The sequence below is a fragment of the Elephantulus edwardii genome, unplaced genomic scaffold (genome assembly GCF_000299155.1).
Source record: "Elephantulus edwardii isolate Elephantulus edwardi_28Jun2011 unplaced genomic scaffold, EleEdw1.0 scaffold00080, whole genome shotgun sequence".
In the NCBI taxonomy this organism is placed as follows: Eukaryota; Metazoa; Chordata; class Mammalia; order Macroscelidea; family Macroscelididae; genus Elephantulus; species Elephantulus edwardii.
Genome location: NW_006399830.1, coordinates 1,338,392 through 1,360,931, shown reverse-complemented (window position 1 = coordinate 1,360,931; position 22,540 = coordinate 1,338,392). Strand labels below are relative to the sequence as shown.

Here is a 22,540-nt window from a genome sequence, read left to right as displayed (position 1 = left end):
AAGGCACTCAGTTTGAATCCACTTTGCTCCACAGAAAATGAGCAGTCTCCTCCCATGCAATCTATAGCCTCAGAAAGTTCCCTGGAGGGTTAAGTCGTTCTGACTTGAGGGTTCATAGCACCACTTAGAAGGACCCTCGGCTGCTGGCCTGGCCTGGGCCCTGAGGGTGTTGCATGGCAGTTTCCTGAGTCACTCGTGACAATTGGTGCTGTGGGGAGCTTGTCCAGGGACACAGGATCAGGAGAAAGTGGCTGAGGTGGGTGCTGGCTTCCTGGGGGTTTCTCTCCAGAAAGGAACAGCTCCTCATCACACCCCAAGTGCTTCCTCTAGGGATCCCTTCCTCACCTGCAGATGGAGCCCCTAAATGTGACCAAACCCCTCCATGCCCAGTGGGGCTTCCACCTGGTACTGTAGGGGCTTCTGGGTGCAGTGTCCTGCCGGCTTCTGCAGCAGTGATGCTCCTGCCAGTGCAGGTGGCTGTCACTGTCAGATGCTGGGATGCCGCAGAACTTCAGTCTAGTGTCCAGCTTCTGTGTCCACCTCCTCTACAAGGCACCTGCTCTCCTGTGTCACACTCCCTACTGTGGTCGTCACACCTGACTCCCAGGGCAGGGTGGTGTGAGCGCGCTCACTCTGCGGTCAGGTGCACCACACCAGGTCAGGGTGATGTGAGCACACTGTGCAGCAGGGCGCTGGTCCTCAGGAGGGAGAGGGCCTGGTGTGAATCTGCAGCCTGAGCTGCAGGTGCAGCTTATGCCTCCTGTCAGAGTAACAGGGGCACTCGTGACTTCACCACTGAGGGACCTCCTCTCCCTCCTTCCCTCCCATCACCAAGCGCCTCACCCTCTGGCGTTTCTCCCCACAGACCTGAAGAAGCAGGTGGAAAGCGCAGAACTGAAAAACCAGAGACTGAAGGAGGTCTTCCAGACCAAGATCCAGGAGTTCCGGAAAGTCTGCTACACGCTCACGGGCTACCAGATCGACATCACCACCGAGAACCAGTACCGCCTGACGTCCATGTACGCCGAGCACAAGGCCGACTGCCTGCTCTTCAAGGTGAGCCGTCCCTGCGCTCAGGGACCGGGAGGAGGGACCCCTTCAAGGTGAGCCACTGCTGGGTGGTGGGACCCGGATCCGGTCGAGGCGCCGTTGCTGGGTGGTGGGACCCGTTCAAGGTGAGCTCCTACTGGGTGGTGGGCCCGTTCAAGGTGAGCTCCTACTGGGTGGTGGACCCGTTCAAGGTGAGCTCCTACTGGGTGGTGGACCCGTTCAAGGTGAGCTCCTACTGGGTGGTGGACCCGTTCAAGGTGAGCTCCTACTGGGTGGTGGACCCGTTCAAGGTGAGCTCCTACTGGGTGGTGGACCCGTTCAAGGTGAGCTCCTACTGGGTGGGGGGACCCGGTCAAGGGGCGCTACGACCGCACTTGGTGACTGGGAGGGGGCGCCCATTTAAGGTGAGCCGTGACCACACTTAGGGACTGGTTCAAGGGGAGCCGTAACCACACTTGGTGACCGGGAGGGGGAACTCATTCAAGGTGAGCTGCGGCTGTGCTTGATGACCAGGAGTTGGAACTGGTTCAACGTGATGTCTGTGGTCACACTCTGGCTGACCAGGGCCAAGGATGGTCCTCGTGTCCAGTGAACCTGTGGTAGTTCTTGGCTGACCGGGAGCAGTGGTGGCCCTTGGCCTTGAAAATGGCATTGAGAAGGCAGAGCAGCGTGGGATGTAACACTGGACCCACGAGGGCAGAAGGAGGCCTCTGGTCCCCCATCGTTTTTGAGGCCAGCAGCAGCTCTAGGTGCCCTGTTAGCAACCATGGGACAGAGGCACTGGTGTGGGTGCCTGCTTATCCAGACAATGCCAGTTCCGGGAGGGGCGGGGAAGGGCTGCCTCCTGCTGTAATGCGTGTCGGCTCAGGCACCAGCGTGCAGGACCAGTCAGGGTGACAGATGGTGGGTTATACTCGGTGCCCGTGCTCCGGGATGGACGTGGCACAGGGTAGTGCGGTCTGCATGTGGGCAGCGACCGGCCATCATGGCAGAGAGACAGGGACAGCCCAGTGCCGTGGCCCGAGTGTCCACACCCACCACACATGGCTGGACTGCTCCAGGCTCAGTGGAGACACGCATGGTGAGCTGGCAGGTGCCCACTGGCCAGCAGCTGCCAACAGGTGTTAGCTTGGACCGGGACGGGTGGACTGCCCCTTGACCAGGCCGAGGTGGGGGTCCCACCTGGCTCTCGAGCGACGTACTGCACACCTGTCCTGGTCACACCACAGTGTATCCTCACATGATGGGCAGCTGTGGCTTGAGGCTGAGTTGGAGCCAGAGGTCAGGGCCTCTGGATGTGGTGGTGACGTGGCGGGGCTCTGGTCGTGTCTCGGAGCAGAGGTCGCAGGGCAGCGCGCTGTGGGGCACAGAAGGCCTGCCCTATGGGGTTTCCAGGGCTGTACACAGAGAAGGAAGCCGATTTCAGAGTGGGCGACGGGTTCCAGCACTCAGCCTGCTATGCTACCAGACCCTTTACTCAGTAGAACTGGTAGTCCCGTTTCCAAGCTTGTGAATTTTCAGGCAAGGTGGTGCCTCCCAGGACCCGTGTGTGCATACATGGTGCTGTATTAGTTTACGTTTGTGGAGTCAGGGTCTCGGGGTCTCCCCACTTTTGAAAGTGCCCCACCAGCAAGCACCCTGTAGAACATTATCTCAGCCTGTGTGGGGTCAGGGACTGGCAACTTCCTCTGTGAACAGTCAACCCCAAGGGCCCATCCCCCATCACAGAGACCCAGACTCACTGCCCTCCCCAGGGAGCTGCCAGTCTACCGCCCCCTGAGCCCCAACGTGCCCTGGCCTCATCCAGGCCCTCACACCATCCCTGACACCTCCAGTGGACCTCCAGTGCCATGCTGACCTGGGGCACAGCTGGAAGTGGCCCATGACCCGAGCCTGGCCACACGGCCCCAGCACCACCCCAGTCACCCTGCGCCTAGGGGTACAATTCCAGGTGGCCGCTGAATCAGATCATACTGGACATGGGCTCCTGGCAACTTCCAATTCTTTTCTTTTCCAAGAGCAGTCTTCAGGCAGGAAGGGGGCTGCAGACAGAGTTAGAAATAGCATCGGCCTGTTTACACTCGAACAGGTTCCGCAGATGCATGCTGGGATAATTGTGGGCTTGGTCAAAGCTCTGCACAGCCCTGCTTGCAGAGAAAACAGCCCCCCATCGAGCAGGGCCAGCTTCCGGGGCCACCGTGGTATAAGACACCGCCTGGACAGCCGTTCTGAGGGAAAAGCCAGACCCTTGACCTAGCTATTCCCTGCAGGACCCTGGCCACCTCCCCCGGGAGCAGCCAGCTCCATGGTGCTCTCCGAAGGCAGGCCCAGACCGTAGCCTGGAGTCAGCCGTGGGCGGGGCAGCCCCTCCCCTGCTCTGCTGCTTGGTGGTTCACCTTCTTCCTCTCCCACTTCTCCCTTTCTCTACCTTCCTCTTCCCACTTGAAGGCTAGGGGACAAAAACGTCCTGTTAGCAGAAGGAGCAGCAGGACAGCTAGGTCAAGGTCAGACAACAAATACGTGCTGGTGGTGATGCTGCTGTTACTGGTTGCTGTCAGGTGTGTTCCTCTTGTAACCTCACGTGTGCAGAGCAGAGCTGCCCCTCAGGCCTCTCAGAACTGGGACCTTTCGGAAGCAAGAGTGCTAACCCAGGGTTATTAGTTATCCTCTCAGCACTTAACCAGCCAGTAACTCTTGCAAATACATTGCAGAGCCAGACTTAGTGACTTCTGGTGCTTAGTGAAGTGAGCCACCCAGAGTCACGTGCAGCCACCGCCACGTGGCCTGGAGGCTGAGCCTGGAAACGGAAAGTGATGTCTAGATGGCGGCGGCTGCGCAGGTGAAGAGACCCCACCACACACATACTTCCGTGAGCATGTACTTGAGTGGCTGCAGAGCACACGGGGGAAGCCCCTGAGCTGCTGTGTTTGCACATAAACCTGCAAATGGTTGGTGCATGCAGTGAGTTCAGGCCTGCACGCCAAGTCCTCAGCCCGTGGTCATCATTGACCACGGCCCTGGGCAGTGTGTCCAGCCAATGGTAGTAGCCATGACGGTCATGATATTGGCAGTATGCTTTTCCAAAGACCCCAGAGACCTGACCCCACCAAGCCTTGGGAGTCTCTCTGGAGTGAGGTCTCAGGCCAAACATCCTTGCCCAGTTCCTGGTTCTGCCTCTGGCAGCAGTGACACAGGATGGTATCCTCGTGTGAATGACGCGAACTTGCCTGTGGGAGGGCCTCATGGGACCCTGAAACAGTCTTCTCAGGGCCCTGCTTACAGGATAGTGGGGGGGGGGCACCTGCACTTCTCCAATCATTGCCTTCCCCATCCCGTCTCCCCCTGCAAAGCTTTCTAGAAGCTTCAGGCCAGGCCCCATTTGGAGAATTGGTGTTGAGCAAGTATCAGGAGGACACAGGTCATTTACAGAGAAGGATAGCAGCAGAGGGCCTTGGTGGTCACAGAAGGGAGGTGGGCGGCCGCAGTGCAGTTGGGCAGCTGGCAGAGAAGCAGGTAGGGAAGCAGCTGTCTCCCACTGCACACCGCAGCGGAAACTCCGGCCGCCTCAGGCCATTCTCATGTAGCCGGTGACATGAGACTGGACATCTAGCTAGCTCGCTGCCTTTCCTGTGATGGTGGCATCAGAGCCTGGCCCCAGGGTGTCCTCTGAAGGCTTCTCTGGGAGTCAGGTCCGGGGTCAGTGGCTGACCACATCATGTGGCTCTTGGCCTCTCCCTCTCCCAGGTGGGCCAGTGGTGGGCAGACACTCCTGTTCACCTCTTGCTGTGGGAGGAAGGCTTTGTGTCCCAGCCCCACTCTGCTGACCTCGCTCTTGGGGGACTGGACTGTGGACAAGCCCAGATGTGACCTCAGCCTTTGTTGGCTGTCTTCCCTCAAACGGAACCCTTTCCCACAGAAGCTTCATCTCCCAGGGGGCCTGGGGGGGGCCCAGGGCTTGGATGCCAGCAAGCACCTGCCCATGTGTCAGACTTCTGCAGTAGACTGCCTGGTTGAGATCTCACCTTGCCCACCCAAGCACCAGAAGTGCCCACCTAGGCCACACCAGCCTTGCCCTCAGATCTGCCCCGGCCCTTCTGCCTTCCCTGCTCATCGTTCTCCCCAGCGGCTCCTTACTCATTTCAGAATCTTGTGGTCAGCTGAGCTGCAGGGACTCGTCAGAGACACTGCCGTTCTGACTCGGTCATTGTTTGAATGGGGTCTTCAGAGAGGGCCAGCAGCTCCACCCAGGCATTTACGTTATTTCCTGGGGACTTAGAGTGTCTGAGTCATCTGATGAAATCACCTGTTTGGTTTTGTTTATTTGTGTGTGTGTTTGTTTGGTGTCCTGACCACAGGACTTCCCAGTTTTCAGGAGTCTAAGGATCTTCTGAGCGAGGACTGGGTGGCGTGAGTGGTATTCAGGACACTCAAGCCGCAGCCCCAGGAGGAACTTGCCTCTGGAGTATGGAGCTGTCCTTCCTGTGGTGCTGAAGTAATGGTGTGACCTTTCTGCTACTAGGAGCTATCCTGCTCCCTGGTGCTGAGGTTCAAGTGCAGACTTAAGGCCTCAGGGGAGTGGTCCTGCTCCTTGATGCTGAGGTTGAAGTGTGGACTGCAGGCCCTAGGGAAGCCATCCTGCTGAAGTTGACAGCTGGACCTTCAGGCTACTGGCTGCGGGCACTGGACTGATTGTGGAAAGCAGCCCCGCAGGGATTTGGACGGCTCCCTGGCTGTTTCATGCTCACCTCTGGGCATGTGCTGACTGCTGGGATCCTTGTGGTAGAAGGCAGGATTCCTCCAGACCTCCAGCACTGTAGGTAGCCACCTACAGGGCACAGAGTCAGCGATTCCTTCTTTAGCCATGGACAGGCTGAGAGAGCAGGCTACTCAAACAAAGGGGCTCGGCAGTGGGGAGCACAGCCTCCACGTGCAGTGGGCTCCAAAGGTATGGAGGATGGCCAAGGTCACTCAGCAGGTAGAGCTGGAGCCCCGGCCCATTGGGTCAGCTGGACTGTGCCAGCTCTGAAACGGCCCCAGGCTGCCGGCCGGGCTGGGAAGTGGGAAGCGGCAGGAGAAGAGGTGGCTGAGTGAGATGCAGACCAGACGTTCCCTCCTCCCCTGCCTCCTCTCCCACAGTAATCAGGCCCATTCAGGCGGCAGCTGGAGAAGAATCCCAATCTCCTGCCGCAGCAGTGAGTCTGGGTCAGCACTTAACGGGAATCTGCCTCCGCCGAGTCCCCTGCGTTTCTGACAGTGGTGCTCCAGCTGCGAGCTGACTTGGACGTCTCTCGTTTCCTCAGTGGAGGAGGCCAGGTTGGACAGCGCTGAGACTGACCCTAGTGTCTGCGTGGTTTTGCCAGTGTTGCCCCTCGATCCCTGTCTCCTCAGCACACGTGTGCACTAGCATTGGGTTTCAGAAGCCCCCTCCCCAGCAGAGCTGCCATCTTCAGCGCCGGCCCTTCTGTGGGAGTGACCGATGTGCGGGGAGGCATGCACACAGTACTCAGCTGCAGACAGGGCTGGCTGACCTCAGACCTGGTGACTTGTGCGTTCCCTGTTGTTGGAGGTGTTCAGGAAGAAGCAGTGACTCCTCATCTCTTGACAGTGAGCCTGGGTTGGGCCACAGGACACACGTGCCTTCTCCTTCCAGGGCTCAGTAGGCTCCCTCGGCGAGGTCCACGGTGCAGAGGGAAGAGCTGGACTTGGCCCTGCTCGTGCAGAGACCTTGTGGTGCAGGGTGCCGGGGCAGTCTCGGGACAGAACGAGGCTGGGGCTGTGGCCACAGCAGGCTGGAGAGGCGGGCAGGAGCAGTACTCATGTGGTTCATGGCGCCAGTGTGGTCTGAGAGCAGTTGTTGAGTGTCATCAGGCTCCGAGTGACCTCACGTGCAGCGCTGCCCTAGGGTTCCCTAGCTCCTGTGGAGACCCCGGGTAAGTTAGAACCCCCCCCTTCCGTTAGCATCTAAACACTCAGTAACCACGGCACCTCAGGGCTCCTCAGACAGAAGCCGCTAAAGCGATTGTTAAAAGAATCCTTTGCACATACTCCCTGGGGCTACCAGGTGGTGCATGGGGGAGAGTGGCAGGTAAGCACCCCACCCAGGGTAGGACATGCCATAGGTGCTCTGCCGAGGTGCCACCCCGGCAGCTGCAAGCCTTCCCAGACCTCTCTGAGCTGGTGAAATGTTGATGGAGTTACAGGTCAGGGAGAAGCCTGCAGTGCTGCCTGCGGAAGTCAGGGGAGGTGCGTGGGCAGTGACAGGGAAGCCTGAAGTCCAGCATGCCGAGGCAGCTAGCCAGCGCTGTCCACTCAGTGCCCACTCTCCACGCCCGCACATGTCAGAGTAGACTGGGTTCTGCATGTCATTCAGTGGAAGGAGACCTGGTGGGCACTGTGGTTAAATGCTCGTCTACTAGCCAAAGGGTCAGCTGTTCAAACCCCCTGGCACATTCACAACAGAAAGGTGAGGCCATCTGCTTCCAGGTCCGCGCCCAGGAAACGCTGTGGTGGCAGTTCTGCTGTGTCCTGCAGGGTCGCTGGCAGTAAAACTGACCCAGTGGTGTTGAGTTTGGCACTGAGTTTTAGGTCACCAGCGCCTCCTCCTGAGTCATCTCAGGGTGAACTGGACCCTCTATCCATCCTGTGAGTGACAGAAAGCATTATCTGTCTGTACCGCCCAGCAACTCTGAAAAATACACTGAGTTCCTAATGATCCTGGCTTCTTAACCATAAAGTAACTTAGCAGGTGCATCAAAGCATAACAGAACGTATAGACCAGAGCTGACACCTCTCCCAGCCTTTCCCCTGGAGGTGATAATCAGCACAGTTAACGTTCTCCTGCTCCTTCCCGTCAGCCCCCTCTGCGCCTTCTCCAGGCTTGTCTCTTTCCCAGTAAAACGGGCCAGCAGATAGTTGTGTGCCCTGATTTATTCATTTGACACTTTATCACAACTGTTTTACACCCAATTAAATAATCTTCCTTAGAGTGATGATGTTTAATGGTTACATAACATGCTCTTCTAGGCTGTGCCGTAATTTACTTAATCTGTTTCCCTGTTGTGGGACATTTAACTAGTGCCTTTTTTTCATTTAATTTTTGGGGTTTTTTGCCGTTACAAAACAGCACCCTAGTGATCATCCATTTATACAAACCCTTCTGATTGCTTCTTTAGAGTAGACTACCCAGTAAACGGGTTGTGGTTTGAGGTTGTTTTGAAGCTTTTTAAGCCACTTGAGAGAGGATGTCTATGGTTCAAGGGTAAACCTGCCCCTCCCATGCAGGAGCCCCAAGTCCTGCTCCTGGACAGGGCGCCTTGTGCCCAGCCCCCTCACATCTCTCAGTGGAGGCTGACACTGACCAGGTCTCAGCAACCCTTCCAGCCCAGGATAGACCCGGAAAGACCAACAGTGTGCTTCCGGGAGCAGCCGGGGGAGCTGTGGGGACTGCTGCGGTCTGGTGGGGACGGTCTGGTTGGAACTCCTGCGGTCTAATCAGGACCACTGCGGTCTGGTGGGGACCACTCTTATCTGGTGGGGACTGCTCTGATCTGGAGAGGACCACTGCTGTCTGGTGGGGACCACTGCCGTCTGGTGGAGAGCACTGCGGTCTGGTGGAGACCGCTGCCGTCTGGTGGGGACCACTCTGATCTGGTGGGGACTGCTCTGATCTGGAGGGGACCACTGCCGTCTGGTGGAGACCACTGCCGTCTGGTCATCTGGTGGGGACCACTCTGATCTGGTGGGGACTGCTCTGATCTGGAGGGGACCACTGTGGTCTGGTGGGGACCGCTGCGGTCTGGTACACACCACTGGCTCTCTGGCAGCCCCACTTTGTTCTGTTCTGTTTCTGTTCTGCTGTGACTGGCTCTAGGGCAGCGACCAGCCACCATCCCTCCGAGTCATTGCAGTCATCAGCCTAGGTGTGGGTGCTCTCTGCTTGGCCTCTGTTTCTGATGTGTTTACAGAACCCCGCAGGTGGTCCAGAAGTGGCCTGGCAATGGTCTGGCAGCCCTGCTCTGGGGTTTTCCGCCGGCTTGTTCCTCACTAACATTGCATCCCCAGTTCCCTTCTGCCATCGCTCCAGCGCCACGCCCCATGCCCTGGGCCCCATGGGAAGGGCAGGGCTGTGCTCCGTAGCGCTGTCAGTAGCTTGGAAGTTGAGCACCAGGCTTGCCTTGCTTCCTAGGTGCTTCTGGGTGGACTAGAACTGTGAACCTCGCCATTAGCAGCCTGACACTTCTTACCACGTTACTGTGGAAGCCTGCCGCAGACAGTCTCCCTCCGCGCCTGCTTTTGGTGTGTTCGTGGCACGCATTCTACTCTGGCGTTATTACCACCTTGGCTTTAGAGGGTCAGATCATCCTTTTACATGTATTCGCATGTTTATATTTCCTTGTGTTGCTCTAAATTTCTATCTAGCATCTGTTTTCTTTTGCTCAAAAAAGTTTCAGCATTTTTTGTGCTGTGGATTTGCAAAAGCCAAGTTTTCTCTGCCTGAAAAATGTCGTTATTTAATCTTCATTTTAAAGACCATGTTCACTGGACATGGGCATCTGCAGGGAAGTCCCTTCTGCATTTTCTTCCACTGTTTTAAAGGTCCTTTTTAGCTCACGTGTGTTCTGGCAGGGTGCCCACTCTGTCATGTTGGGTTTTGTCTTTCCACAGCCTGCCTCCCAGCTGGCCTCAAGAGTCCCTGTGTCCCTGCTGGTGCCTTGCTGAGCTTTGTGAGTCTGGGGGTTTGGAGTTAATCAGATGTGGAGGTTCTGAGCTATTATTTCTTCAGCTGTCTTTGTGTGTGCCTCTTCCTTTTCCTGAAACTTCCCTTGCACATGTTGAAGGCAGCTTAGCAATGTCCTGCTGGGGAGCTGAGAATAGCCAAGGGCTTCTGGTTGACCCCACAACTGCCATAATGAACGAGAAGCAGCGGCATTGCCTTGAGCCAGGCCTGTGCCCGGCACCTCACATCTCAGTGGAGGCTGGCCCCACTAGGTCACAGCAGCACTGAGGGGCCAGTGTGCGGCGTGTAGGGTGGTGCTTCCTCTCCGGAATCCTTCCCATAACCCAGTGTCCCAACCCCCAACAGGCTTCTGAGGCCCGCAGGGTGAAGGGCTGCGGCAGGATTCAGGAGAGCAGGGCAGCGTCCAGTGCTTCATGGGACTTCTGAGTCTGAAATCTTGTTGGGAGCAGGGTTCCGTCCTTCTCCTGAGCTGGGTTTGAGCCACCAAGACTTCCATTAGCAGATCAGCACCTGACCCACCACACCAGCAGGGCTTCTGCAGCCGGGCACAGGCAGGGCCAGCGGCATTGACTTGCTGGTCTCTAGTCCCCTGCTTTCCCACACCATGTCCAGGTGAAGCTGTTCGCTGTAGCTTAGTGAGTGCAGTGGAGCCCATGGTCCCCACGGCCTGCAGGTCCATGCTGTGTGCACGTGCTCACCTGCCCTGGGCGTCCCTGGGGACCAGGACCACTGAAGGCCCCCACACTCTTCACTGTGTTCATGTCTTCTCGTGAACCATCGAGCACACCCTCACTGGCCGTCCTAAAGCCCTTCTCTCCGGTTCCCTCAGGCCTGGCCCGTGCCGTGAGCTGGCGCTCCCTCCTGACTGCAGGTCCCATGTCCGTCTCTGCATCTCGGCGACCTGCTGTGTGACAGGTATTGCGGTTGTTCACAGACGAGTGTCTGAACCCACCAGCTCCCTTTGAAGAGTGCTGGGCCTTTCCTGGCAGCCTGGTTATTTGTGGGCCAGCTTGACCCTCTCACGGCTTGCTTTTCACCTTTGTCGGAGTGTCTCTACACTGGCTTTTATACTAGAGCCACTTAATTCTGCTACTGAGACTGGCCCTCTGGGGTCTGTGACAGTCACTCCATGAGCTAGACAAACACTTCCTCTCCTGCTGGCCTGGACTTGATGACACTTTCCACTGAAGCGGCCTGAGGCCCTTTGTTCCACTCGGGGGTTTCAGCTGGGTGCACAGAGCTGATTAGCCCGCGGAGGCCTGTCTACAGGCCGCAGGCCCGCGCTGCACGCTCTGTCCCCCTGCGCCCAACCATGCCTCCACTTCGGGCGCGGATGGCCGGGCCATTCCTTGCGCCTGGGGCCCCGCGGCAAGGTCAGACAGATGTGGGTTCACCCCTCTTGCCTCTGTCAATGACTCTCTTCCGTCTTGCACCTGTTTACTGGTTCTCATCAGCAGACAGTAAACCTCGTACAGACCAGGAGAAGCCCGGCTTACACACGAGGACCTATCGCTGCTGCAGCGTGCACTGGCCACCTGTTGAGGCGCAGGCAGGGACCACTGAGCTGCGTGCTCTCCCATGTTGTCCTTCCTGGCCTGAGATGACCACAAGGCCAGCGTTGCCTTCAGGTCCCTAGGGCCTTAGCCAGACATCCCAGCACCACTGCCCGCTTCCATACACAGGGAAGGCCACCCTGACAGCCAGTGCCGGCCAGGCTTCCTGCGGCCTCTTGTGAGGGACACCTCTGCGGCCATCCTGGGGTCCACTGGGCCCTGTGTAGGCTCTGCTTTGTAAACGCTCACCAAGGGCCCCTGCCCAGCTGGAGACCCCCTCTTGCCTCCCTCCTCCTGCACAGACCCACCAAGGGCTTGGAATTCCCATGTGGCACAGGGCTGGGCAGCAGACCCTAGGAAGCAGAGGCCCCAGGTCTGCAGCAGGACCTGGCCCACCCAGTGCCTCCTGCTCTCCATGTGGCCTGCTGCCCAGGAGACCTGGAGGAGGGACTGAGAGCACACACGGGGTCCAGCTACTCTTCATTCGCTGTGGACGCCCCACAGTGTGACCCAGAGGGACAGCCCAGTGCCACTCCTTATTACGAAGTGGCAGCGACCAGAAGGACAGGCCCAGTGCCACTCCTTATTACGAAGTGGCAGCGAGGCCGCGTCTCAGTTAAACCGAAGCCACGCGGCCGTGGAGTCTGCGACTCCGACCCAGCTATTGGAGGTCGGACTGCCGCAGGGTCTCCTGGGCTGGTCTGTGCCAAGCAGGCGGCCTCAACCTCCTGCAGAGCAGCTAGAGGACTAGAACCACTGACCTGCTGGTAAGCAGCCTAGTGCACTAGCCCTACACCACCTGGCTGCAGTCCCCAGCAGGGCAGAGAGCTCTGAATGTGCTGTCATCTTCCTTCTGTGTCCCTTGTTCAGATTCTGCCTGTGGTACCCAAAGCTGGTAGTTGTGCCCCAAATGCCGTAGCTTCCCCTCCTGACCTGAGGCCTCTGCCTACAGCGTCCCTCGCCCACATCGCCTAAGGAGCAGATCTCAGGCCTCTTGTCCACACCTGAAATGGTGGCTCTACCAGCCTGTCCATTCCCTGACCGGGGACATGTGACCCGCATGGGGAAGGGCATGGAGAAGTGGAGCCCAGGCTGGGCACTCAGGCCTGGGTCCTTCTGTGCTTCTCACCTGCCGTCTGAAATGTACCTGGGTCCTCCTTGAGTGCAGCAGGCCCTGTGCCATTTCTGGAGGCCGCAGACTGGCCTTCAGTGTCCCCTGTCCAGTCTGGTAAACGTGCGTGGGGCCTGGTGACCAGCTCAGCCGTGCCCCCCAGCAGACAGAACGATCAGGTATAGTGTGGACATGGAGCAGTAACTTGAGATGTGCTTCCAGATGCCAAGAGACCGAAGGAGCGGGCGGGCAGTCCATGGTGGTGACACACGAGCTTCCATGACGACGCCTCCTGCACACTCCTGGGTGGCTGGGGGCTCAGCCACGGTTCACTGACCTCCAGAAGAGTCAGGGGCTTCGCAGATCCTGCAGAGGAGCCTGGGGCAGCGTCTGGGCCTCCAGGGCCTCTGTAGCAGTAGCTGCCTATTACGTCCATGACAGCTATTACAAGACCAGAGCGGCTTCACAACCTCATGTGAGCAAGAGCGGACAGGAGTCAGGCCCGAGTCAGCCTCATGAAGGCCTGTGGGCACCGGACCCTCGGAAGCCCTCCCCCAGGCTGGCGGCGTGCCTGTGTTCGAGCAGGTTCACAAGGGGCTGGTGTAGTCAGTGGGCAGGAGCCCCATGGTGGTGCGGGGCACGGCTGCCACCCCTGTGGGTTCCAGGGAAGGAGAGCGATTGCTTCATATTTCACACAGCCCTGCAGGCTCTGCGCTCTGAGGCCGCCAGCCCTGATTAACTGTGCAAACTTAATTAGTTCACATCAAAGTTTGTGGAAGACGGGCCTCAGGGGAGCTCCAGGAACTGCCTGTGGGTACTGGGAGGCTGGCGCTGATGCTGGGGTAGTGATATTAATATTGAACATCCCGGGCCGTGAAGATGCATCTTCCTGCCTGGCTCCCCTCGGCATGCTGCGGTGTAAATAATATTAAAGCCATTTTTCCCACGATGGCCACAGGAGACTTGGCAGGGGCCTGACTGAGATGGTCCACCATGCTCAGGAAATTGGTCATCTGGCAGGAGCTGCAGCCATTTCTCCTGTTTCTGAAGACTGGTCCCCACAAGAGTACCACTGTTGGCCCTCTAGTGCTGAGGTCCAAGAGCAGGTGGGACTGCAAAAGGGGCTCCCATCTTTAGACGAACAGTGGGAGGTGACAAGATCCCCACAGCCCCATGAAGGGGCCCCCGTCTGTAGATGAGGGGTAGGATGGTGTCTACAGACCAGGATCCCAGCAGCCACATGAAGGGGCCCCTGTCTGTAGATGAGGGGTAGGATGGTGTCTACAGACCAGGATCCCAGCAGCCCTATGAAAGGGCTCCCATCTGTATGTGAGGGGTGGGATGTGGGGCCACAGAACCAGGATTCCAGCAGCAGCGTGAAGGGCCTCAGTCTGTATACAGGTGGCTGGAAGGGAGTCTGCAGATGAGTAGGAAGGGACAAGGGAGAGAATGAGGATGGGGGAAGAGCTAGAAATGGAAAGAAGGCAAGAGATGAGTGAAGACATGCATGGATGGATGCATGGATGGATGGATGGATGGATGGATGGATGAAATAAGTCGGTGGATGGGTAGATGGATGGAAGGAAGGAGGAGATGGGTGGGGAAGGGAGGGAGCGGAGAAATAGGTTCATGTGTGATGAACGGGTTGGTGGATGACATGACTTAACAGCTGGGTGGTGGATAGATGTGAGAAGGCATAGACGGCTGTGTGATGGATGGACGTGAGCATGCATAGACGGCTGTGGTGCATGATGTGAGCATGCATAGACGGCTGCATGGAGGATGCATGTGAGAAGGCAGATGGCTGGGTGGTGGATAGATGTGAGAAGGCATAGAATGCTGTGTGATGGATGGACGTGAGCATGCATAGACGGCTGTGGTGCATGATGTGAGAATGCATTGATGGCTGCGGTGCATGATGTGAGCATGCATTGATGGCTGCATGGAGGATGCATGTGAGAAGGCAGATGGCTGGGTGGTGGATAGATGGAGAGGGAGCAGATGGGTGAGTGCATGAATAGACAGCTGGGTGGTGGACGGAAAGTGGACGAGTATCTAGGTGGCTGGATGAAGGGTAGATGGCTGGATGGGAGGAGCTGGAATACAAATCCAGCAGAGGGTGCTAGAGAGGAGGCTGTGGCTCCAGACACTCATGAGGCATGGCCGCCCCTGCGCTCTGTAGGGAAGCTGATGTGCCTGCCCAGCCCCTTAACCCTCAGACTCACACCGCTTGCCCTAGTCTTTCTGTGGTTGCCACTTGTCCCCTACGACCCTGAGGGGTAGGACCCTATTCTAGGAGAGGAAACTGGGTTCAGAGAGTTGGGGTGCACTAGCCAGCACCTCCTGAGGCCGATCCTTGCTGCCTTCGCCTGCCACCCCCGCCTCACTGGGTAAGGATGTCCACCCTCTTGTCCCCCAAGCCCCAGCCTGCCTGGCCAGGGTCCACCAACACATCTCTGTCCACGCTGCTTACTCTGCCAAGGGCTGGGCAGATAAGAGCATCTTTGGAGCCCTCCTGGGGCATTCCCATGACAGAGCCCCAATCACGGTGGACACTGTCACTCGGCCACAGCTCTGGAACTGCCTCTGGGCTGCTTGGCCAGCCGTGGGCAGCCTTTACCACACAGGCCAGCCATTACCACTGCCCATCACTGCGCTGTCACTGGAAGTCTGTGCAGGGAAGTCAGTGTGGAGGCGAGTGGGAGGGCTGTGCCAGGCAGGCAGGTGGAGCAGCCCTGCACACCTCCTGGTGACAGAATCCCCTGAACAATCCCACCTGCAGACGTGTCAGCACTGGTGCCTCGGTGGGTCTCTGATGCTGCATCACAGTTCTGGTGGCAGTGCTTAAGTATTCAGCTGCTAACTGAAAGGTCAGTTGTTTGAAGCCACCATCTATCCCCAGGAGAAAGACGAAGCAGTGGTTTCTGTGAAGACCCCTTCCCCCCTTGGGTCCCCAAACACATTTCACTGCTTATTCTTCTGTTTTTACAGTAATGGTCCCATGAAGTATTTATCTCTATGAAACTGAGTTCACTCAGCGTAATGCCCTCCAGTCCCTCCCAAGTCGTGTAGTAATTGTTGAAATCGTTGCTTCTGAGAATGCATAGTATTCCATCTTGTAAATGAACAGAGAGGTCGGGTGCTCAGCAGGGCAAATCGGAGGGTCGCAGGGTTGCACAGTGGGTGGGAGGAGGGAGGGGGGAAGGGAAATGGGAAAGATCCAGTGGGGATCTGGAAAGACAGAATAATGATGGGCATGGTTTAATGGGGAGTAATTTTATGTCACATAATGAGTGAGAATGATTGTATGAAACACGACATGAATGAAAGGATAGTGTGAGGGAGCTCTGGTGGCCTAGTGGCAAGAAGCTGCATTGCAATCCCAGAGGCTTGCAGTTCAAATCCACCAGGCGCCCTACTGGAGAAGGAGGGACAATCTCCTCCTGTACCAGTCAGATCTGATTTGACGGTACACACATGCAAAATAATAAAAAATGAAGAAAAGAAAGGATAGTGTGAAACACAATATATATGAACTTTGTATGCAAACAGACTGATATAGGCCATGGTCTTTGCAGTCACTTGCTGTGTGTAAGAGAACTAGGCAATGATTAGGCATGATAGAAGGAGAATTGATGCCTTTGAGCTGTGGTGTTGGAGAAGAGTATTAAATATACCATGGACCAGTAAGAAAGCGAACTGATTCGTCCTAGAGAGGGTTAAACCAGGCTGCTCCTTGGAGGCTAGGATTCTGGGACAGTCCTTGGAGAGGAACGTCATGCTTGGGAGGTTGGAGGGACAGCACAGGAGGGGAAGACCCTGGGTGAGATGGATTGATTCTGTGACTGAGGTAGTCGGGGTAGGTGTGTCTGAGACAGTGAGATTGGCACAGGATAGAGCAGGGTTTAGGGCTGTGTACATAGGGTCGCTGAGTCACAGGCAACTCAACGCATAACAACTCGGCACATAACAACAGTAATGCAAACCAATGTAAAATTCAAATATATACAAATAAAAATTTTCAAAACAAACCTTCACAGGCTCAGGACCCAAAGGCAGTTCTGCTTTGCCCTTCAGGGTTACTGTGAGTCACAGGGCAGCCTGGACCCCACCATCACCTGCTGTCTGCGTGGGTGGAGCCCGACCTCAGGTTTCTGGAAGGTGCTGGGTGACCATGGCAGGAGGGAAGAAGCTCCTTGTAAGACCTCAGGCCTGAAAGAAGGGCTCTGCCTGGGTCCCTGGGACCTGCTTGACACCCCAGTGAGACATGTTCAGGGCACTATATGCCCCCCAACTCCTGTCCTCCATGTAGTACCCCCTCCACACAGACACCCACGTATGGTCCCTCGAGAGGAATGTCCAATCCTTGCGCATGGAGTTGGAGGTGCTGCACCTCCACAGCAGACGTTGCAAGTACCCTGGGGTGCCTGAACCCCAACCTTGGGGCCCCAGGCACCCTATGAGAAGACAGCCTACCCCACCTCAGGTCAGCTGTGACTTTTAAAAGTCATTCCTTAAGTGCCAGTCCCTGGAGCTCTGTCCTCTCCAGCCCCGAGGGGCTGCTCTCAGCCAGATGTAATCAATAGAAAGGCATAGGCTGTGGAGTGCACGGAATGCAAATGCTAGTTAATCCTGCATGCCTGCGCACCCCAGGGACCGCCATCCTCACGTCCGGCCTCGTGCCACGTGCCCCCACCGCTGCCATCACCAGACTCGGCTCCCCCGTGGAGAACAGCACACAGGCAGCTTGCAGCCCGGGAGCCTCCCTGCTGCTCCCAGGCTGTGCTGCGTCCAAGTGGGGCCACCCCATACCTGTCCCTCCGTGTCCAGTGTCTCACCTGGCATGGTGTTCCCAGGGTTCACAGCATGTAGCCTCACTGCTCTTTACGGCTTGTTAGGTGTCATGAGGTCAGCTGGTTCACAGTGAGCCCGCATACAGCAGAGCAGAGCGCCGTGCAGCCGTGTGCCACCCTCGTCATCTCCACTGCCCACGCCCACGTGAGCCACGGTGGCAGTCTGTCTTGGGGAGCGGCGTCCTGCTGCACTAGCATCATGTCCTTCCCCAAGGACTTACTTCCCTGGTAACGTGGCCAGAGTGCAAGATGCCCAAGTGTGTTTACTCGCTGCATGTCTTCAGGCAGAGACGTGTGTGCTTCCGGCAGCCCGTGGCCCACTGGACAGTTTTCAGCACCATTCCTTGGTCCTCCTCGTTCATCGTCCAGCTCTTCTAAGCCTATCAAGTGATTTAATGCCATGGTCGGGTGCGCTTCAGCACTCAGCGGGAAAGCCGTGCTCGTTAGTTTTTTAAAGGGCTCTTGGTAGCACTGGGGTGGGGGGAGTGTCACTGTGGTGATTTGCCTTCTGAATGAATAGCGACATCAAGCATCTTGTCCATGGGAGACCCTCTGTAGAGAAACGTCTGTGGAGGCCCTTGGCCCGTTTTTGATTGGCCTGTTTGCCTCGCTGGTCTGTGAGAGCTCTGGATCCAAAGCCCTCTGACATGGTTTCTGGAGCTTTTCTGTCTGCAGCTGGCCTTCAGTTTCTTGGTGTGATGGTCAAGGTCAGGTGTCAGCTGTGTGTGCGCCTGTGGTTCTCTGGCATGACGTGAGTGATGTGGTCCTTCCTTGATGGGGTTTGATGGATGACAGCCCTATGGTGGGATTTCCTGTGAGTGGCCAGCTAGTAGAAAAAGGCATCTGGTGGCCAGGGCGTCTGGTGGCCAGGGCATCATGTGTGTGCGGAGGTCAGTAGGGCGGGCCGCTCTCTGCTTGGTCCCCATCGTGCTGCCCACGCCTGTGGTTCTTTGGACCAACAGCCTGTCTTACCCGCCTACCTTGACTTCATCAGCCTCCACGTGGACGTCCACTCTGTGGACTGAGTGCTGTGAGTCATTTCATATGCATGTGTATCTATACTCCAGGATATTCATTGCCTCTGAAAACCCGGAGGTGGGTCAGCTATGCACACAACAATAACATATATATACATACACATTTGCGGGGGTACATATACTAGGGGGATATAGATATAGAGATAGAGATAGAGATAGAGATAGAGATTTGTTGTTGTTTATTGCCTTCAAGATAAGCACAGCTCATAGTGACTCTATGAACAAAAGGCCTGAAGCCTTTCTGTAACTATCATCATTTATCAGAGTTCACAGAGTTTCCAGGTATAGGAAGTGGACGCCACTCCTGCTTCCAGTATATATATACACAGGGAGGTCTGGTGGCCTAGTGGTAAAGGTGTTGCACAGCCAACCTCTCAAAAATCAGGCAGTAAGTGCCCCCAACGAATGGATGGATAGAGAAACTATGGCATATTCACACAACGGAACACTAGGTAGCACTGAAAAAAGGAACTCAAAATACTACACAACATGGGGGACCCTGAAGGACATTATGCTGAGTGAAATATCTCAGTCACGAAAGAACAAATACTGCATAACACCACTTTCTAAAACAGGACTGGCATGAGGGTTGGGGATCAGCTAAGAAAAGAGGGAATATATGGTGAGCACTGCATTGAAACAGATGAAGGAAAGAGCTGTTTAAAAGGAATATGTGATTAGACATTATTTGTATGACAACTGTCCAGAATAAGAGGTGCACAGCAAAATGAACTGGGGGAGGAGGGAAGGAGGAGACTGTGCAACAGTGAATGAATGAAAATCCAACTTTTCTGTAAACTTTTGTTAAAAATCACAATTTTTTTAAATTTTTATTTTATTATTTGTGTGTGTGTATGTGTACCGTCAAATCAGATCTGACTTGTACAGGAGGAGATTGTCCCTCCTTCCTCGGCAGAGCATCTGGTGGATTCGAACTGTGCACCTCTGGGATTGCAGGGCAGCTTCTTGCCACTAGGCCTCCAGAGCTCTCCTAAAATCACAATTAAAAAAAAATAATAATCTGGCAGTTCAGATGCACCAGCTGCTCCAAAGGAGAAAGCTGAGCAGCGTCCTCCCTGCGGTTACAGCCTGTGGGAACCCACCGGAGGGTCAGCTCCACGGCACGTCGCTGTGGATGTGTAGATGACTCACAGCAAGCCCGTGAACACCAGGTCTGCCTCCTGTGCCGACCTCACAGTCTCCAGAGGGCCAGCGTGCACGTGTGCATGTGTATGTGTGCACGTGCGTGTGTGTGCGTGCTTCCTTTAGCTGAACGTGCAGGTAGATCTGCTCCTGGTGCAGGTGGGCAGGCTGGGCGTGCTTTGTTAGCAAACCCCTTTGGTGTGTGGACATTTCTGGGTTTGCTCTAGTCTCACCTTGTTGGCACTCAGCTCTTGGTGCCCGCACTGCGTCCACTGTGGAAGCGCAGCTGCCTGCCTTCTCTTCCGTGGTTGGGTTTTGCGTTGGTCTGTGTGCGGTGTGAGGGAGGGGTTCCACGTTCTCCAGCATGTGCAGATAGTGCTGGTGCTCTTGTTTGCTCCTCATGGTTTCACGCTCGTGTCCTGCAGGAGAAACTGAGGCACAGAGCTCCCCAGGTTCATCACGAAGCCAAGACCCCCCAAGTGCACATGGCTAGAAGTAGTTGGTGCCAGGTCCTCCCCCCAGCATTCTCACCCCCTTCCATCTCTGCTTCCTCACAGACCCCTGCCTCCCTTCGGCATGTGTCCAAGGCCAGAAAGCCTCCCTGCACGGCAGCGTGCACTTTACAGCGGACACTGCCTCTCTTCATTCTCCTCTGGTCCTCAGCGTGCATGCTGTGTCCCTGCTGTGCACCCAGGGGTCTCACAAGGCTGACCAGCCACTCCCCCACAGCCCCCAGGATCTTGGAATCCAGCCTGTCCCAGAGCCCCTCACCCAGAGGGGAGCCCAGGCCCCTGGAGGCCAGCACTCTGCTGTGAGTCGTGGGGAGGGTGTCAAAGGCTGGCACACAAGGCTGTGTATGGTGGAATAAAGAGGGTAGCCATGCTCGGAGGCCCATCATCATGCTCGGAGGTCCATCACATGGACTGCCCCCCTGCAATGTCCACGCATCCATGGTGGCTCCAGGGAGCACACACGTGCTTGAGGGTGTCCACAGCCCAATGACAGAAACCCCAGCAATGATTTCCCAACGCTCTGCCTGACCCTGCAGAGGAAATCACATCAAAATGAAATCAGATTTCAAATGGTCCAGCAACCAATTATAAAAGCAATCACACAGAAGCACGTGCTCTCCGAGACCATGCTGTTTACACGACCGTCATCGCCTCTCCTGCAAAGAAGCGTGGGCCCTCTGGGCAGCCGGCTCCCAAGAGGCTGCAAGCCCAGGCCGGCTGGCCAGCCATACATCCCGGCAGCAGGGGCTGGATGCTCGCCTGCAACAGATGTCCTTTTATAGCTTGTCCATGTCTAGAGGGTCAGGAATGCATAGCCAACTGGCCTGAGGAGCTGCCAGACTTGGCCTCAGTTATCCTCAAAGAGAAATGGGCTGGCACAGGGCCGTTGTGATGTGAGTTATAGAAAGGGCCCCATTGACCTTGGTTAAGATGTGGACACAGCTGCAGTCCTTACTGAAGGGGAACCGTCGGAGAACACCCCAGGCTCCTAGGCCCTGCATTTGCAGAGCCTCTGGCGAGGTCCCGCTCACCCCTTCTTGGCCTCTGTCTAGCAGGCCCCGCCCCTCACTACAGTGCTCCTCTGCAGGGACCCCCTGCCGCCTACACACCAAGCAGCAGGCCCAGAAAGGGTGAGTGGACACTGCTGAGACCCTGGGGGTAGCCGAGGACAGGACAGCTGCCATGTGGCCCTGCAGGGAGCAGGACCCTGGAGCGTATTGTCCACCAGCTATTGACGATGGTGAGCAAGTGTCCAGGCACTACCCGCCTGGGACGCAGGCTCCAGGTCCAGTGGGGCACCGTCCCACGCTGGGGTTGGGGCTGTAAGTTCCAGTCACATACCCCCAGGATTGTGGTGAGGAACAGGCACACACACGAGTCTGTGAGCGGTGCCGGGCAGACAGCATAGGAGCAGAGGGACAGACTGCTTAGCTGAGTGGCCAGGGAGCACCATCCCTCCTGAGATGGAACATTCCAGACCACAGCCCCCAACTGTGGCAGAGTGAGTCCCCCTCTAACTCCTCTCTGGGCAGAGATGCCCCACTGAAGTCACATAGCCCACAAGGAGGACAAGGAGGCATGCCCCCAGGTGTCTGCACCCCCAGGTGTCTGCACTTCTGCACCCCTAAGTGCATGTTCCCCCACAGGTGTCTGTGCCCCCGGGTGTGTGCCTGGAAGGTGGGAGAAAGGACATCCTTCAGCGGGACTTGGACTTGGTCTGCCTGTCCTCTGCCCTCCCAGGCTGGTGGACGCCTCCACCTTTCTGAGGCCAGGGGTGGCCCATGGCCTTGTTTGTGGACAGTCTCCCATAGGTTTCTGCCTGTACCACTGCCTGTCTCTGCCCCCAGTAGTAGCCCCCACAATGAGCTTCCACTCCCCTGGCCTGTCCTACCAGGTACCAGGTTGCTTGTTGTACTGTGAAGGCCTCATTACCGTCCCTGCCTGTAGGGCCACCTGTGGGCAGTGAGTGGGTGTCCCTGGCAGGTGCCTGGCTCGCCTAAGGCACTCAAGCTTATCTCTGTGGCCTGGACGCCTGTGGAGTGGCCTCAGGCCCAGGCCGGCTGGGGCAGAGCTGCCCGTAGCTGTTCTTTGTTAATGAGTCTTGTCTCGGCTCCCAGCCCGCTGCAGTTGCTGGGCGAATTCTCCAGAATGAGGTGGTCATTAGACACTACAGGTTGTGTAGTGCAGGGCCATGTGGTGCCCTAACCCCAGCCCGGAGACCCTCCCCTCGGCGCCTAGACAGTAGATCTGTGGGGATGGGTCAGTAGTGGAACTGCGGGTTGTAAGCACACCCGTGGACACTGGGTGGTCAGCAGGCTTAGGAAAGTGGGCTGCCATGCTGGGGCCCCATAGTGCCCATCCCTGGCTGCCTGTACGGGGAGAGGTCTGCATGTAGACAGGACATTTCCTTGCGATAGCTCTGCCCTCTGTCCAAGGTCCTCCTGGAGCAGCCTGTGTCAATCATGGCTCTCTGTCCAGTCACATGAATGGATGACGATGACTTCTCCTTGGCTCTGAACTTGACTGTGTCCTTGTGCCAGGTCT

The 22,540-nt window shown here is 56.7% G+C and overlaps 1 protein-coding gene across 1 annotated transcript in view; it reads left to right on the top strand.

Moving 5' to 3' along the window:
• Positions 1–22,540, top strand: part of MAD1L1 (MAD1 mitotic arrest deficient-like 1 (yeast)) — a 239,557-nt gene that overhangs the window by 193,565 nt on the left and 23,452 nt on the right. Inside the window, exon 16 of the mRNA XM_006889608.1 lies at positions 866–1,056. Within this exon, the coding sequence (XP_006889670.1) occupies positions 866–1,056 (191 nt within the window). The remainder of the gene's footprint in view (positions 1–865; positions 1,057–22,540) is intronic.